Source organism: Petaurus breviceps, unplaced genomic scaffold, assembly GCF_028583685.1.
Source record: "Petaurus breviceps papuanus isolate PSGF00001 unplaced genomic scaffold, PetGlider_PUasm1.0 688, whole genome shotgun sequence".
Lineage (NCBI taxonomy): Eukaryota > Metazoa > Chordata > Mammalia > Diprotodontia > Petauridae > Petaurus > Petaurus breviceps.
Window position 1 is genome coordinate 9,615,588 of NW_027186457.1, and position 18,726 is coordinate 9,634,313.

The window sequence follows — 18,726 nt, forward strand, 5'->3', positions numbered from 1 at the left end:
AACTCCAACTGTCACCTGAGTTCAAAGGCAGGCAGCTCCCAGTTCCTTGTCCAGCTCCTTGTCCAATTGTTTGTCCAGTTCCTGTTCCATATTGAAGCTCACAGTGTCCAGTCCACCTCAGTCCTTCACAGTTCCTGTTTCTAGGAAGACAAAGCTTAACAGTTACAATAATATTTATTCATATTGCCAGCACCATCATCAATTCACTGTCTGCCTATGAATTCAACTCAGATCCACCAACAAGGTCTGAGAACTCAACACAAATCAACAACATAGAAATCAACATAGACCCACAAAGTCCATGAGGTCAGCACAAATTATCAGTAAAGTCCCAGGACCTCCAAAACCCTCTCCAGGACTTCTGTACACATACAACCAGAAAATCCTCTTTCAGGGTTTCCAGTAAGGTCCTAGGGCTTCTGTACAAAGTATCATAAACAAACATCAACACAGTGCCAGGATACCACAAGTTTTCTCTTTATTTTTTTGATTTTGGAGGGGCAATTGGGATTAAGTGACTTGCCCAAGGTCACATAGCTAGTTTTTTGTGTTAAGTATCTGAGGTCAAATTTGAACTCAGGTCCTTCTGACTCCAGGGCTGGTGCTCTATTCACTGCACCACTTAGCCACCTCTAGTTTTCTCTTCCTTGACTCTGCCACCATAAGAGTCTTCTTCTCAGCTCCTACTGTCTCTAGCCCTGGTGCTCTCCTTATATAGTCATTAGCTCCTCCCCAGGAGTTCACAAGTTCTAGGGTTCAAAAGCTGTGGAGTTCACAGGTTCTTTTTTTTTTTTTTATTTTAATCAAATGCTTTGTTAACTTCTAGTTTACATCATTCATTTCCCCAAGATTTTCAGTTACAAATTTTTTCCCCGTTTTTCCCCTACCCACCACCACAAAATAGTGATCCCACTGAATATCCCCTCCTCTAGTCTGCTCTCTCCCATACCCTCTCTGACTTTCCAGTAGGGCACGATGGATCTCTGTGCCCCAGTGCCTGTATATCTTATTTCCCAGTTACATGTAAAATAATATTGATAATAGTAGATATATATATATATATATACATATATATATATATAGATATAGATATAGATATGTTTAAACATTTGCCTTAAAACTTTGAATTCCAGATTCATTTCCTTCTTCCCTTGTCACCTATTCTTACTGGGAAGATAAGCAATTCAATATAGGTTGTACATGTGTAGCAATGCAAAACATTTCCATAGTGGATATATTGTAAAAGACTGACTATATCTCCCTCCCTCCTATCCCACCTCCTACTTGTTCTATTCTCTACTTTGATCCTGTCCCTTTTCAAAAGTGTATGCTTCCAACGTCCCTTCCCTCCAGCCTGCCCTCCCTTCCATCATCCCCCCTTTCAACCCCTTCCCTCCTACTCTCCTGTAGGGTGAGATACCCTATTGAGTGGGTATGTCATTCCCTCCCTAAGCCAAATTCAATGAGAATGAGGTTGACCCATTCCATTTGCTTTCCTGTTCTTCCCCTCCATTGTAACCATTTTCCCTTGCCTCTTCTATATGAGATAGTTTGCCCCATTCTGTCTCTCCCCATCTCCTCTCATTATATTCCTCTCTGACCTCTTAATTTCACCTTTTAAGTATCATCCCTTCCTATTAAATTGGTCCTGTGTCCTATATGTATACCTGTACATATATACACACATTCATATATGTATTCATACGCCCATATACCCTCCTATATAGACATATGTATGTATGTATGTATGTGTGTGTGTATACACACACATTTCTATTCCCTTCAACTGTTCTCATACTGAGAAAAGTTTCATCAGTTACAATTATCATTTTTCCATGTAGGAATGTAAATAGTTCAACTTTGATAAGTTCATTATAATTTCTTTTCCCTGTTTACCTTCTCTTGCTTCTTGTATCTGAATGTCAGATTTTCTATTCAACTCTGGTTTTTTCATCAAGAATGCTTGAAAGTCCTCTGTTCCACTGAATGACCATATTTTCTGATACTCAGTTTTGTTGGGTAGGTGATTCTTGGTTTTAATCCCAGCTCTTTTGACCTCTGCAATATGATATTCCAAGCCCTTTGATCCCTCAGTGTAGAAGCTGCCAGATCCCGAGTTATCCTGATTGTTTTTCCACAATATTCAAATAGTTTCTTCCTGGCAGCTTGTAATATTCTCTCCTTGATCTGGGAATTCCAGAAACTGGCTATTATATTCCTAGGGGTTTTCTTTTGCGGATCTTTTTCAGGAGGTGATCAGTGGATTCTTTCAACCTCTATTTTGCCCTCTGGTTCTAAAACATCAGGGCAATTTTCCTTGAGAATTTCTTGAAGGATAATTTCTAGGTTCTTTCTTTGATCATGGCTTTCAGGTAGTCCAATAATTTTTAAATTATCTCTCCTGGATCTATTTCCCAGGTCAGTGGTTTTCCCAGTGAGATAATTCACATTGCCTTCTATTTTTTCATTTGTTTGGATCTGTTTAATAGTATCTTGATTTCTCATAAAGTGACTAGTTTCTATTTGCTCCCATCTAATTCTGAAGGGATGATTCTCTTCAGTGAGCTTTTGAGATTCTTTTTCCATCTGGCAAATTTGACTTTTTAAGGCATTCTTCTCCTCATTCCCCTTTCTAAGCCTCTTTTGCCATTTGAGTTAGTCTATTTTTTAAGGTGTTATTTTCTTCAGTCAGGTTGTTGACTCTCATTTCATAATTTTTTTTTTTTTTGCTTTTTTGGAGGGCATTTGGGGTTAAGTAACTTGCCCAAGGTTACATGGCTAGCTTTTTTTTCGTGTGTGTAGGTGTTAAATGTCTGAGGCCGGAACTGAACTCAGTTCGTCCTGACTCCGGGCTGGCGCTTTACTCACTGAGCCACCACTGGGCCCTCATAATTTTCTTGCATCATACTCTTTCTCTTCCCAATTTTTCCTCAACTTCTCTTATTTGATTTTCAAAATCCTTCTTAAGGTCCTCTATGGCCTGTAGCTTGTATTTTTCTTGGAAGCTTTTGGTGCAGGAGTTCTGACTTTGTTGTATTCCTCCTGTTCCATGGTTTGATCCTTTTTTCCCCAAAATAGGAGTTTAAAGTTGTATTGTTTTGTTTTCTTTGCTTCCTTTGCCTGCTTATGTTGCCACTCAGTTACTTGACTTTTGAGCTTTTTGCCACAGTAGGACTCTGCTTCCAGACAGGGGAGCTTTGTCCCAATGGCTGGGGTTTTCTCAGCTGCCGGAGGTATTGGTTGGGTGCCCTCTCTGAAGCCTCCACACACTCTGGTCACCCACTCCAGGACCTCCACCCTAGACCACAATCCAGACCGAAGCAGGTTAAAGCAAGAGTGATTACTCCTCAGAATGGTTGCTTGGTCCCCCTATAATCTGCAGGCCAGGAGATGAAGCTCCCACTTGGCGGCAGCTGCATGGCTGCAGCGCCTCAGTGGCTTCTCCCTCCAGGGGATAAAGGCCTGACTGCACTCCCAAACTACCACATCCCGAAGTCCACACTGCACTGACCTCTCACTTTGTCCTTAGCATCTATGTGTTGATAATTCTGGAAACTGCCACAGCTGCTGGTGATCTGAAGTCCCTCCAGCCACCGGCTGGCTGTGGCCAACCTGAGGCTAAAACCTCGGGCTCGCATGGGGCTGCACTCGGCTACCAAAGAACTGTGCTGGCCATTTCCTGCAGGACTGTCCTCAGCGGGAGGTTAGCTTGTCTGTGTCATTTTGTGGGTTCTGCAGCTCCAGAGTTGGTTCAGAGTCCCCTTTTTACATGTATTGGAGGAGATAGATGCCCTGTTTCTACTCTGCCATCTTGACACTGGCCACCACAGGTTCTGTTTCTTTTTTTTTTTCCAAAAGAAGTTTATTAACTTCTGATTTACATAATTCATTTCCGCCAGATTTTGAGTAACAAATTTTCTTCCCATTTTTCCCCTACCCACTGCCCCAAAATAGCAGTCCCACGGGATATCCCCTCCTCCAGTCTGCTCTCTCCCATATTTTTTCCCATAACATTTTTGACTTTTCCAGTGGATCTCTATGCCCTAGTGCCTGTATATCTTATTTCCCAGTTACATGTAAGATAGTAATAATAATAATAATAATAATAATAATATATATATATATATTTGCATATTTGATTTTAAAACTTTGAATTCCAGATTCATTCCCTTCTTCCCTTGTCACCCACTCTTACTGGGAAGATAAGCAGTTCAGTATAGGTTGTACATGTGTGGCTAATGTAAAACAATAACATAGTAGATATATTGTAAAAGACTGACTATATCTCCCTCCCTCCTATCCCACCTCCCACTTGTTCTGTTCTCTACTTTGATCCTGTCCCTTTTCAAAAGTGGGTGCTTCCAACTTCCTTCCTTCCCAGTCTGCCCTCCCTTCCATCATCCCCTCCTTTCATCCCCCTACTCTCTTGGAGGGTGAGATACCCTATTTAGTGTGTATTTCATTCCCTCCTCAAGCCAAATTCAATGGGAATAAGGTTGACCCATTCCCTTTTGCCTTCCTATTCTTACCCTCCATTGTAACCATTTTCCCTTGCCTCTTCTATAGGAGATAGTTTACCCCATTCTGTCTTTCCCCATCTCCTCTCATTATATTCCTCCCTCACCTCTTAATTTCACCTTTTAAATATCATCCCTTCCTGTTAAATTGGTCCTGTGCCCTCTATCTAGGTATACCTATAAACATATATACACACATTCACATATGTATTCATATGCCCGTATACCCTCATATATAGACACACATATATATATATATACATATATATATACATATATATATTTCTATTCCCTTCACAACTACTAAGAAAAGTTATAATTATTGTTTTTTCATGTAAGAATGTTAATAGTTCAACTTTGATAAGTTCCTTATGATTTCTTTTCCCTGTTTACCTTCTCGTGCTTCTCTTGCTTCTTGTATCTGAATGTCAGATTTTCTATTCAACTCTGGTTTTTTCATCAAGAATGCTTGAAAGTCCTCTATTCCACTGAATGACCATATTTTCCCCTGAAACATGATACTCAGTTTTGCTGGGTAGGTGATTCTTGTTTTTAATCCCAGCTCCTTTGGCCTCTATAATATCATATTCCAAGTCCTTTGATCCCTCAGTGTAGAAGCTGCCAGATCCTGGGTTATCCTGATGGTGTTTCCACAATATTCAAATTGTTTCTTCCTGGCTGCTTATAATATTCTCTCCCTAATCTGGGAATTTTGGAACCTGGGTATAATATTCCTAGGAGTTTTCTTTTTGGGATCTTTTGCTGGAGGTGATTGGTGGATTCTTTCAACCTCTGTTTTGCCCTCTGGTTCTAAAACATCAGGGCAGTTTTCTTTGAGAACTTCCTGGAGGATGATTTCTAGGTTCTTACTTTGATCATGGCTTTCAGGTTGTCTAATAATTTTAAAATTATCTCTCCTGGATCTTCCAAGTCAGTGGTTTTTCCCATGAGATATTTCACATTGCCTTCTATTCTTTCATTTGTTTGGATCTGTTTAACAGTATCTTGATTTCTCATAAAGTCATTAGCTTCCATTTGCTCCAATCTAATTCTGAAGCAATAATTCTCCTCATTGAGCTTTTGAGATTCTTTTTCCGTCTGGCAAATTTGGCTTTTTAAGGCATTCTTCTCCTCATTGCCTTTTTGAGCCTCTTTTGTCATTTGAGTTAGTCTATTTTTTAAGGTGTGATTTTCCTCAGTCAGACTGTTGACTCTTCATTTCATAATTTTCTTGCATTGTTCTCATTTCTCTTCCCAATTTTTCCTCTACTTCTCTTATCTGCTTCTTAAGGTCTTCTATGGCCTGTAACCAGCTCATATTTTCCTGAGAAGTTTTGGTGCAGGAGTTCTGACTTCACTGTCTTCCTCATGTTTCATGCTTTACTCCTTTTTGTCCCCAAAATAAGAATCTAATATTGGAATCTTTTGTCTGCTTTGTTTCCTTTGCCTGGTCATGTCGCCCCTCAGTCACTTGACCCCTGGGCTTTTTGCCACAGTAGGATTCTGCCACCAGACAGGGGAGCTTTCGTCCCAAACACTGGTTGGGTTTTACCAGCTGCTGGAGGTATTAGATGAGTGTCCTCTCTGAGGTCTCCACATGCTCTGGCAGGCTGGCCACACACCCCAGGACCTCTACCCTATACTGCAATCCAGATCCAAGAAGGTTAAAGGAAGAACAATTACCCCTCAGAGTGGTGCTTTGTCCTCCTACACTCTGCAGGCCAGGAGGTGAAGCTGCCATGTGATGCTGGCTGACTGTGCTGGAGTCCCAGGGGCTTCTCGCCCGGGGGCAAAAGCCAGGCACTCCCACTTACTGGGTCCCAAAGTCCAAACTGTACTGACCTCTCACTTTGTCCTTCACATCTATGTGTTGATAATTCTGGAAACGGCCACAGCTGCTTCTGATCTGGAGTCACTCCAGCTGGCAGCTGTTCAGGCCCGCCCTGGGCCTAAAGCCTTGATGTTCCGGCTGTGCTCAGTTCCCAGAGCACTGGGCTGGCCAATTCCTGCCGGCCTGCCGGGCTGTCTTCAGCAGGAGGTTTTCTTCTCTATGTCATTTTGTGGGTTCTGCCACAGGTTCTGTTTCTTAACAGACTGAAACAAGGTGCTAATTCAATAGCTGAAACATGTTGTGAACTGCTTCTGTGCTTGCCATTACAAGAACCATGAGAAAAAAAAAAAGAAAGAAAATAGTCTTCTTTACTCTGCATCCAGACCTCCATAGTTCTTTTTATGAATGTGGGTAGCATTTTCCATCAAGAGTTGTTTTAGGACCTTGCATTGCTGAGAAGGGCTAAGTCTATCAAAGTCCGTCAGCGCACAGGGTCTACAGTTATTTTAAATGGAATCTCGCTTCCTACCTCTTGCTGTTAGACTTTTTTGGAAATATGTAGAAATGTTGATTTATATGGGTTTATTTTCTATCCTGCAACTTTGCTAAAATTGTTAATTATTTCAACTAGTTTTTTAATTGATTTTCTAAGATTCTTTAAGTATACCATCATATAATCAGCAGAATGATAATTTTGTTTCCTTATTGCCTATTCAAATTCCTTCAATTTCTTTTTCTTTTATTGCTGTGGCTGGCATTTCTAGTACAATATTGAATAATACTGTAGTCATGTTAATGGACATCCTTACTTCACTCCTAATATTATTGGGAAGGCTTCAAGTTTATCCCCATTACAAATAATGCTTGCTGATAATTTTAAATAAATATTATTTATCATTTTAAGGAAAGCTCCATTTGTCGAATAGATGTTTTAAATATAAATCTATCAGCGCTATTAGAACCACATTTTAAGGCTAAATAAACAATTATGAGTCAAATCACTGTTTCTAATAGTTAATTCACAATTTTCCTTATTAGTAGATGAAAAAACTGGCACAATGGTTTCAGAATGACAGATAATCTTAAATTTACGTGGTAATTTGTTATATTTAATAAAATTGTTTTACTTCTTCTGGGAAGAAATGAACAAGCTGACCAACTTTGTAATTTTGTCTGCCAACTTGCTTATTTTCTTGCTTTTAAGTTTATATTGGAAATTATTACAAAACATTAGCCTTGTTTAGTTAACCCTTTCTCTATGTTTACGTTCTGATATATGTTATCCAATATGATATATTGGATACCGGGGATAGGTAACACTGTTTTCCTTTGGAAAACTTTATGGTAGCTGAGCACAGTTCTGGATGAAATAGTGTCAAGTAAAAAGACTTAATCTAATAGCCTCAGCATATTGAAAAGATAGGTGGTTTGCTGTTTTGTTTTGAGACTGTATCTCTTGCTTTAGTCTAGAAGTATACGAGCTGCTTATAACCCAGTCCCACTGCTGATCAGTGGGGAAGTTTTGACTTGTTCTTTTTTACCCAGGCTATGTAGGTTGCCCATACACCATCACCTGGTGCACCCCCTTCTCTTGGGGTCTCACCAGCTTGGTGCCAGACTCAGTGCAGACAGATTGAACCCTTCCTGCAGTTTAGTACTCCCAAAGTCATATGATCTACCAGCCTCAGCCTCCTTGTTTCGTTTGCTTCTACTCTTCAACCACTGTGGTGTAGGCTTTCCTCACCTAACACCTGGATTATTGCAGATAGCCTGCTGGTTGATTTCCCTGCTTCAGATCTCCCCACTCTAATCTATATTCCACTCAGCTCTCATATTGATCTTCTTAATACACAGTCTTTACCCTATAAGGGTTCACCCCACCCCACTCCAGCCTTCCATTCAGTCAATTCCAATATCATCTTGTCACCTCCAGGAACAAATACAAACTCCTCCTATGCGTTCAAAGTCTTTTATAACCTGGCCCTTCCACCTTTCTAGTCTTCATGTAATCCTACCCCCTTTACTGACCTCTGAAGTACGATTCATTCCAGTCACACTGGCCTTCTTGTTGTTCCTCACACAAGACACCTTATTTCTTGACTCTAGGCATTTTCTCTGGCTACCCTTTTCCTAGAATTTTCCCTTTCTCTCTTCATGTCTTCCTCCTAGCTTCCCTCAAGTCTCAGCTAAAATCCTTTCTTCTACAAGAAGGCTTTCCTGATCCTGCTAAATGCCATTGCCTTTCCTCTGCTCCCAGCCCTCAGTTGGTGAGATCTTAAAGATTTGCTACAGTATCTTGGAAAATTTTAATGTTGACTTTCCAGGATATTCTGTTATTCTATTTTCCTGTTTAGTAAAACAAAGGGGACCATATCTAATATGAACCATCATATTTCTAATATAGATATGAAGTGAATATTTTTGGTAATAATGGCAGTACCACTTCTTAAAATGAGGAGATACTTTTCTAGCATTTTAGCAACCTGAAAATGAAAATATTTCTTCCATGGTGTCATTCTCTTGCTCAAAAATCATGTGGCTCCTCATTGCATATATAGGGTAAAGTCTTCATTTGGAGTTCATACAAAGGCATTTCAATTTAAGTCCCTGTAGAAATTGGGCCCCAGTATTAATTTTAAATTTTTATCCAATGCCTCTTTTCTAACTGAAATCCTATGAAAATGTCGCCCCCCCCACCACCAGCAGGTTTGTTTACCCCAAACATTTTGTGGGCCTTGGGTAGTATGGCAACTCTCTTTTTGTACTTTCCATCCCATAAGTTTAGATCTTACCTGTTTTTTATTGCTAACTTAAATACCATTCCCATTTTGATCCAAAGATCTTTCTCCTCTGAATTCCCATAGCATTTATATGAGCAAGTCATTTGGCTGCTTTATGGTATATAAGTTTGAAAAAAAAATTTTCACGTTTGTGTTTGGGTATATCTGTCTAGATTATAAACCACAAGACAACAATAATAATATCTTTTAGGCAGATATGTGAGCACAGTGGACAGAACCCAGGATTTGGAATCAAGGGGACCTGAGTTCCAGCCCTGCCTCAGACAGTCTCTGGCTTTGTGATTCTGTTAGACCTCTCTGTCTCAGCTTTCTCATCTGTAAAATGAGGATGATGATAAGAGCTCCTGCCTTCTATGGTGGTTGTGAGGACCATGAGTTAATACGGAAAAATGCTTTGTAAACCTTGAAGTGTCATATAAATGCCAGCAGTTTGTGTCTTCCAAGCAGTAACTTGCACAGTGCAACACGCTTAGTAGGTATTTGATAAACGTTTTGAATCAGTTTCAGAAATGCGTAATCAGCTTTCCAGAAAAAGGGAAAATTGGGAGAAGGGGAGTTACTGTGATAACTTTGTTTAGATTCTTATGTTCTTTAGTGGAAAAGGCAATGACTTACTACTCCCTGGATCTCTGGAAGGCAGAACTACAGCTAATGAGCAGAAATTTTAAGGAGGCAAATTTTGGCTTATTACAAGAAGAATTTTCAAAGAAATAGAGCTTCCTGACAGTAATATGAGCTACATTATGAAGAAGTGACGTTTTCAGAGAGAGGCAGGTGGAGTCAAGGTGTTAATAGACAGGATCCCTTTATTTGATAGAGAATTATATTAAATGACCTGTAAAGTCCCTTAAGTTTTGAAATTCTATGAATATTTGGCATCAGAATTACAGAATTTCAGAATTTGAAGGAACCTCAGTACCTGTTAGTCCCACCTATTCCTAAAAAGAAAATTCCTTTTACAAAATACCTGAAAAGTGGTCATCCAGTCTCTGACAGCATATCCATAACCTCCAAAGATAACCTGTTCCACTTTTTGATGGTTCTAAATGTTTGGAAGTTGTTTATTTTACTAAACCTCCTTGCATCACTGTTGTGCTCTCTGGAGCCAAAAAGAATATAATCAGTTAGCTAGTAAACAAACATTTTTTAAGCTTCTGACTATATGTGCTAATCACTACAGTAATTTCTGGGAGTACAAAGTAAAAACAAATATATCCCCTGTGTTTGAGCTTATGATCTCATATGGCAGTCCTTCAAACACTTGAAGAACTACTATTAAGAGAATTCCTATCCCTTCAAAAGTTTTTTTTTCTCTTGACTTCAGAACTACTATTAAGAGAATTCCTATCCCTTCAAAAGTTTTTTTTTTCTCTTGACTAAACATCCCTAGTTCTTCATATGATCCTCGTAAGACATGGATTTAAGTCCCTTCATCATTCTAGTTGCTTTCTGCTGACTATTCTCCATCTTATTGAATCATAAGATCATATCATTAGTCTTCCTAAAATGTAGTGCCCAGAAACTAACTTTAACACTCCAGACATGTGATTTGACCAGCGCATCATGTGTTAGATGATGCCTCTTCTGTCTTGGAAACTTGAAGAATATAGGGGGCACCTTATTAACTTATAACCAGTCAAAAAATATTCCTACTGGAATTTAAAAAATAATACTTATTACTTCTTTGTATGCATTGTTCTGTAAATAGAATATTTATTTAGTTGATCTAATCAGATTGGCCTTGGTAAATTATTGGAGTTGTATTGATGGTAAAGAAATAATGGTTAGATTTCATATCCCTAATGTATCTCTTATGTAAAGACGAATTGTTTTAGGATTATCTGCATTTAGAATATGTATTTATTTTTAATAGCTAACCTAGAACTAATTTGTATTGTTATCTAAAAGCAGGTTTGGAGATAAAACATAGAAGTTTTAGAAATAATATTTAAATACAGTATAACTAATTCTTTAACTAAAATGTCATACATTTTTTGGCAGATGTTTTAGATAGTTTTGTACTATATACATTTGCTTACAAATCAAGGGTAATCTCATGTAGAGATTAGCTGACTAATATTATTGTTAGCCAGAGGATCAAAGGGCCACTTGACATTTATAAATAAACTTTTTAAATTTCACAAGACACTTGGCATATAATTTCTCATTTGATCCTATGGATATTCTGTGAGTTAGCTACTTTAGGTATTTTTCCCATCTCACATATGAGAAACTGAGACTCAGAAAGATTTAATGACTTCCTCACAGGCATACAGCTGGCCTATGTCAGGTGGGATTTAAATCCAAGAACACCCTGATTCCAAAGTCTAGGGTTGTTGTTTTCTTTTTTAAACCATATTGCAGGTAGGGTGTTTTCCCCTTTGTTTTGTTGTTTTGTTCTTCCAAGCTTTAATTGGAAGAAAATGGGTAAAACTCAAGGTCTATTTTCTCTCTATACCTGTGATTCTCTATCTTTTGACCATATTTTATTTTTTTTTCTAACATGTCTGTTGTCTTAGAGATTGTAACTAAACTGCTTATGAACCACTACATACATACATACATACATACATACATAGACACATACATAGATATGTATATACATTCTTTGTATACTTAATTTAGCTTTGAAAATAGAGTTTACCTGAATGCTTTAATTAAATCTGAATCACTGACTCCCAGAAGCTTTTTGCTCTGCTTTGCTGCTATACTAGAGGGAAAGGATAGTCAAAGTATTGTTATTCCTTACCTCTACACCCATCCATTTTTTTTCAAACCTAAGTGCAGTGATTTTTGTTCATCCACTCATTATAATGAACAGGTAAGAAAGTGACCTGGGCATGAATCCTGGTATTATTTTTCTGATGGATTCATTGCATTGATTGTGTTACATATGCATTTATTTTCTTAATATTTTAGGTATATTTAAGCCATATAAGAGGATTTTTATAAATTTGAAAAGTCACATTTAACATTAAAATTCCATCCTTTCTGTGTCAAGTCTTCAAAATTGTACTGGGATTAAAGTGTGGGTAGGGTACTATCCTAGACACTAAGGATACAAGGATAAAATGAGACATAACTATGATAGAAATTAGAAAATAAATGCATATATGAAGTCCATGCCCTCATGACATTTACCAAGAGGGAAATTAGTATATGCGTATGTATGTATATGTGTATATATGCACATGTATGTATATACATATAGCATATTTCTCTGATAAGGATTTTATATTCAGTATATATAAATAGTGAACACATATATATGTATGTTTGTATGTAGGTTTTTAATTGTTTATGTATCTTTAGTACCAATAGAGAAATTTGATACAAATTTTTTTTTTTACCCTTTTGACTACTTCCCTTCTTATGCGAGGTGCATTAATTTTGTTTGTTTAAAAGTTTTTCAGTTTCATGTAATCAAAGCTATCTATTTTAGCTTTTGTAATTGTATCTATCCCTTGTTTGGTTAAGAATACACCCGTTCCATATTTGTGAAAGGCATAATAAGGTCACATCCATTTGCATTTTATCAAATTGGGAGTTTTTCCTTTAATAATTAATGTTTTCAGAATTATGGGATGCACTATTATTGAGTTCCATTGTTTTTTGTTCTCTCTTGTCTAAAATTGATCTACCTTTAATTGTTTCTGATGACTTCTGCATTATGATATAGTTTGAGGTTTGGCAGTGCTAGTCCCACTTCGTCCCTACTTGTTTTCATTGTTTCCCTTGTTTTTTCTAGTTCTTTTACTTTTCCAAATGAATTTTGTTATTTTACTGACTTTTGTAAAAGATCAGTTATGTCATTTTTTATTATATCACTATAGCCCATCCATGAGCACTGAACATTTTTCCAGCTATTTAATAAGTTGTGCTTTTTTTCTTTAAGAAGCACCTTGTGTTGAATGTATACATGTATTTTATGTGCTTTGGTAGATTGATCCCGAAATGTTTTATGCATTTTGTAGATACTTGGAATTTTGTCATGATTATATAGAAATGCCATTAATTATTTTGAGGGCTTGTTCTGTAACATTCAGCTTTACTGAAGCTTTTAATTTTATAATTAATATTATTATTCCAGATAATTGTAAGGGGCTTGCTTACTTAGTCTCATAGCTAGCTAGTTAGTGACAGAGAAACAAGAATCAAACTTTTCCTACTTTCCTAGTGCTTTTTCTACAGTACCATAATCAATTATTTACTTGTTCAGAGTATTCTTTTGTGACTGATAAGAATTTGGAAGTAAATATATATTTAAAATTGTATGTTTCTCTTGGCTCTTAGGAATTGTATAAGCATCATTAAATTATGAGCTTTTGTCTTACTTCTGTTTCAAGCAGCATTGATCCTACTTAATCATTGAGCAGGACTATTCAAAATCTCATCAGTTTCCACTAGATGATGTACATTTAAGATTATGTTATAATGTAGGAAATGTAGTTCTTCAAGTACTAAGAATGTTTGTTTTTAAACATTTGTTATTCCCCTTGTGAAATTTTATCAGTAAAAATACTGTATATTTCCTTTTGTTTCACAGGTGTGTAAACAAATTTGGCTAGGATTATTTGATGATAGATCTTCAGCAATTCCAGACTTTAGGGATCCACAAAAAGTGAAAGAGTTTTTACAAGAAAAATATGAAAAGAAAAGATGGTAAGTGAATATTACTTTGCTACTTCAAATGTTATGTGATTTCATCAGAGTAGATTCTTCCTACTATGCCCAAATAGACAATTTTATGAGGTGCTATGGCTAATCTTTTGATCTTTCTGAACTAGACCTTGAGAATAAACACATGCTTTCAAGTCTGTTTCTGGGTTCAAACTTGAAACCTTACCGTTTGAATAGTAATAGTCAGAGTTTGAAGCCTCATTTCTATCACCTATAAGAAAACAGGGTTTTCTTGATGCCATGGTGAGGCATCAAAATAGGACATCAGTGGAGAATATTTAATTTATAGTTATAAAAATTCAAACTAAGAGGAAGGCCATTTTAAATTCTAAAACGGATGGGATAATGTATGTAAAATGGTGGTAGGGTGGGTAATGAACTCATTACCCACCCTAGCAACCATTTCATATTTATCCAGTTTTGATTTTTAGGTATTATTTTCCTTATATCAAACTGAAATCTCTGTCTTTGTAACTTCCACCCATTGGACCTACATCTGCTTTCTAGGGCAAAGAACAACATGACTAAGCATTCTTCTATATGACAATTCTTCCTGTATACTTTAAAAATTACAACAATGTCGCTCCCTAACTTTTTTCTTCCCTAGGTTACTTCCCCCATTCTTTTTCTTCCCATAATTTATTTTTAGTTTTTAACATTCATTTCCACAAGCTTTTGAGTTACAAATTTTCTCCTTGTCTTTCCCCTAACCCCACTCCAAGATAGCAAGCGTACTGAGTACCCCTTCCCCCACTCTACTCTGTCTTATATCCTCCCCCATATACTTCTAACTTTCTAGTACAGCAAGATAGATTTCTATACCCCAGTGCCTGTATGTCTTATTTTCCAGTTGCACGTAAAAAATAATTTTTTTTAACACTTGCTTTTAAAACTTTGATTTCCAGATTCTTTCCCTTTTCCCCTCCTCACCCACCCCCACTGGGAAGATAAGCAATTCAATATAGGTTGTACATGTGTAGTTATGTAAAATGCTTCCATAGTAGTTATATTGTGAAAGACTATATTTCCCACCATCCTATCCCTCCCCACACTTAATCTGTTTTCTACTTTGAACCTGTCACTTTTCAAATGTATATGCTTCTAACTACCCTCTCCCCAAGTCTGCCCTCCCTTCTGTCATCCTCCCTCTTATTCCCTTCCCCCCTACTTAACTGTAGAGTAAGATACCCAATTGAGTATGTATGTTATTCCCTCCTTGAGCCAAATTCAGTGAGAGGAAGGTTGACCCATTCCCTTTCACCTTCCTCCTCCATTGTAACAGTTTTCTCTTGCCTCTTTTATATGAGATAATTTACCCTATTCTGTCTCTCCTTTTCTCCTCTCATTATATCCCTCTCTCACCTCTTAATTTCAATTTTTAGATATTATCCCTTCCTATTCAACTTATCCTGTGCCCTCTGTCTATGTATATATGTACATGTACATAGACATACACTCACATATTCATTTATATACACATACACCCTCCTATACATACATATATTTGTATACATATATATATATATTTATATATTCCCTTCAACTATCCTCATACTGAGAAAAGTCTCATGGGTTGCACTTAATGATTTTCCATGTAGGAATATAAATAGTTCAACTTTAATAAGTTCCTTATGATTTCTTTTTCCTGTTTACCTTCTCATGCTTCTTTTGCTTCTTGTATATGAAAGTCAGATTTTCTGTTCAGCTTTGGTTTTTTTCATTAAGAATACTTGAAAATCTTCTATTTCATGGAATGACCATATTTTCCCCTGAAGCATTATACTCAGTTTTGCTGGGTAGGTGATTCTTGGTTTTTGTTTGTTTGTTTTTTGGCTTTTTGGAGGGCAGTTGGAGTTAAGGGACTTGCCCAAATTCACACGGCTAGTAAGTGTGTCAAGTGTCTGAGGCAGGATTTGAACTCAGGTCCTCCTGACTCCAGGGCCGGTGCTGTATTCACTGCGCCACCTAGCCGCCCTGATGCTTGGTTTTAATCCTAGCTCCTTTGACCTCCGGAATATCATATTCCAACCCCTTCGATCTCTTAGTGTAGATGCTCCTAGATTTTGTGTTATCCTTATTTGTGTTCCCATAATACTCAGATTGTTTCTTCCTGGCTGCTTGCAGTATTTTCTCCTTGACCTGGGAACTCTGGAATTTGGCTGTGATATTCCTAGGAGTTTTCTTTATGGGATCTTTTTCGGGAGATGATCAGTGAGTTCTTTCAATTTTATTTTGCCCTCTGGTTCTAGAATATCTGGGCAATTTTTCTTGAGAATTTCTTGAAGGATAGTTTCTAGGCTCTTTTTTGATCTTGGCGTTCAGGTAGTCCAATAATTTTTAAATTCTCTCTCCTGTTTCTATTTTCCAGGTCAGTGGTCTTTTCCAGTGAGATACTTCACATTGCCTTCTATTTTTTCATTTGTTTGGATCTGTTTTATAGTATCTTGATCCTTATAAAGTCATTAGCTTCCATTTTCTCCAGTCTAATTTTGAAGGAATTATTCTCTTCAGTGAGTTTTTGAAATTCCTTTTCCCTTTGGGCAATTTGGCTTTTTAAGGCATTCTTCTCCTCATTGACTTTTTGGGCCTCTTTTGTCATTTGAAATTAATCAATTTTTTTTTTTTGCCTTTTTTTTTGGAGGGCAGTTGGGGTTAAGTAACTTGCCCAAGGTTACATGACTTGTTTTTGTGTGTGTGTGTGTGGGTGTTAAGTGTCTGAGGCGGGAATCAAACTCAGGTCCTCTTGACTCCAGAGCTGGCACTTTACTCACTGCGCCACCTAGCTGCCCCAGAATTAATCTATTTTTTAAGGTGTTATTTTCTTCAGTATTTTTTTGGGTCTCCTTTAGCAGGCTGTTGACTTGCTTTTTATGATTTTCTTGCATCATTCGCATTTCTCTTCCCAATTTTTCCTCCACTTCTCTTACTTGATTTAAAAAATCCTTTTTGAGATCCTCCATGAACTGTAACTAGTTCATATTTTCCTTGGGAGCTTTTGATGCAAGAGTTTTGACTTCATTGACTTCTTCTGGTTCCATGTTTTGATCCTTTTTGTTACCAAAAAAGGATTGTATGTCTGATTGTGCTTCCTCTGCTCATCTTGCCCGCCAATTACTTGACTTTTGAGCTCTTTGCCACGGTAGAACTCTGCTTCCAGATTGGAGAGAGCTTTGTCCCAAATTGCTGGGGTTTTTGTAAATGTTGTCAGAGCTATAAGGAGGATTCCCTCTCTGCAAATACCCCAAGCTCTGGCATACTGGCCTCACACCCAGGACTACCACCCAAGACCTTGATCTGGATCCAGGCAGGTCAGAGCAAGATCCATTACCCTCTGAATGGTCGCTTGGTCCCACTATGGTCTGCAGTCCAGGAACTCCATAGGCAGCCATGTGGCAACAGCTGCAGCTGCTGTGACTCCACTACCTCTTGCTCTGGGAGCAGAGGCCAGACCCTGCTCTTCCGTCACCTGGTTCCAACAGAGTTCCCACTGACCTTTTACTTTCTCTTTGGCGGTTATGGGAAACCTCCACAGCTGCTGGTGATTCTCTCTCCTGAAGTTTGGTCACGGGCAGTTCACGGTTGACTGTGCTTGGCTCCCATCTTGGTGCTATAGACTCTTCTGGTTGGCCTGCCAGGCTGCCTTCAGCAGGAGATTTGTTTCTCTCTGTCACTATGTGGGTTCTGTAGCTCTAAAATTTGTTTAGAGTCATATTTTACAGGTACTGGACGTGGTTGGAGTGGGAGTTGAATGGAGTTCAGTTTTTACTCTGCTGCCTTGGCTCTGCTCCCCTAAAAAAAAAGCCCCCATTCTTTAATTTAGCCTGATATGACATTGTAATCTCTTTCCTTCCTTTTTCCTACACAGAGACTTGGTGATTTCTCAGTGTTTTTCATAAATATGGCCCAAAATTCAACATAGTGCTCTGTGTGTGATCCTAACTAGATTTGATAATGGCCCCCATTTTGGAAACTATACATCTGTTGATGCAGCCTTAATTTATATTAGCTTTTGGGGGGAAGTAGGGTTGTCTTTCACATTATCTTATTGACTTACTGAGCTTGCCATCCACTAATATTTTTCAGATGGATTGTTTTTTAGGTATTTCTCTGAATCTTATTCTGAAATTGATTTTTGACCTCTTGCTCCTAGGTGCAGAATTTTTTATTCCCATTAAACAGTTTAAACATGGCTTGACATTTTAATCTGTTGAGGTCTTCTGGGTTTACTGTTTTGTTATCTAAGTCATTATTTGTCTCTCCCATCTTGCTATTATCCCTAAGCATCTTTTTTTATGTCTTCCAAGTTTATGGTTAAAAACATTGAACAAAATAGAGTTAAGACAGATCCCTTGGGTATTCATTACTGATCTCTCTCCAGGGTTTCATTATTAATATGTTGCTTCATTCAACCATCTCTGAATTGTTCTAACTGTATCAATCCAAACTATACCTGTTGTATTCCTTTAGGGTGTCATGAAATGCATTTTACATTGCTGAAATCTAGTTATACTATATCTACGTTATTTTCTGATCTATCTGTCTGGTGACACTGTCAAAAAAAAAAAAAAAGGAAAATAAAATTAGCCCGGCATAACTTGTTCTGAATAAACTAGTGTTGTCTGGAAGTGACCATTGCTTCCCTTTCTTAAATGCTCAGAAACAAAACATTCAGCAATATTTTTACTCATCCCAAAGCCGCTCCCATTCTGCATAATTCTTCAGTGATTGACTTAGTGTCAGCAATAGAACCCAACTGTTAGGACTTTCTTCCTTTCCTCCTTTGTGGTCTTTATTCTCTCAGTGCTCACCAGCTCCAGAGTACTGATTTGGTTATAGAGACCTGGGGAGTTGTCAGCAATTAAGGCCCTACTCAGATTCATGATTGTGAAATGGAAAT

At 37.7% G+C, this 18,726-nt stretch overlaps 1 protein-coding gene across 9 annotated transcripts in view; it reads left to right on the plus strand.

Moving 5' to 3' along the window:
- Positions 1–18,726, plus strand: part of AGFG1 (ArfGAP with FG repeats 1) — a 111,955-nt gene that overhangs the window by 51,760 nt on the left and 41,469 nt on the right. For all 9 annotated transcript variants that reach the window (XM_069104583.1, XM_069104584.1, XM_069104591.1 and 6 more), the window contains one exon: positions 13,696–13,811. In XM_069104583.1, coding sequence (XP_068960684.1) covers positions 13,696–13,811 — 116 coding nt within the window. The remainder of the gene's footprint in view (positions 1–13,695; positions 13,812–18,726) is intronic.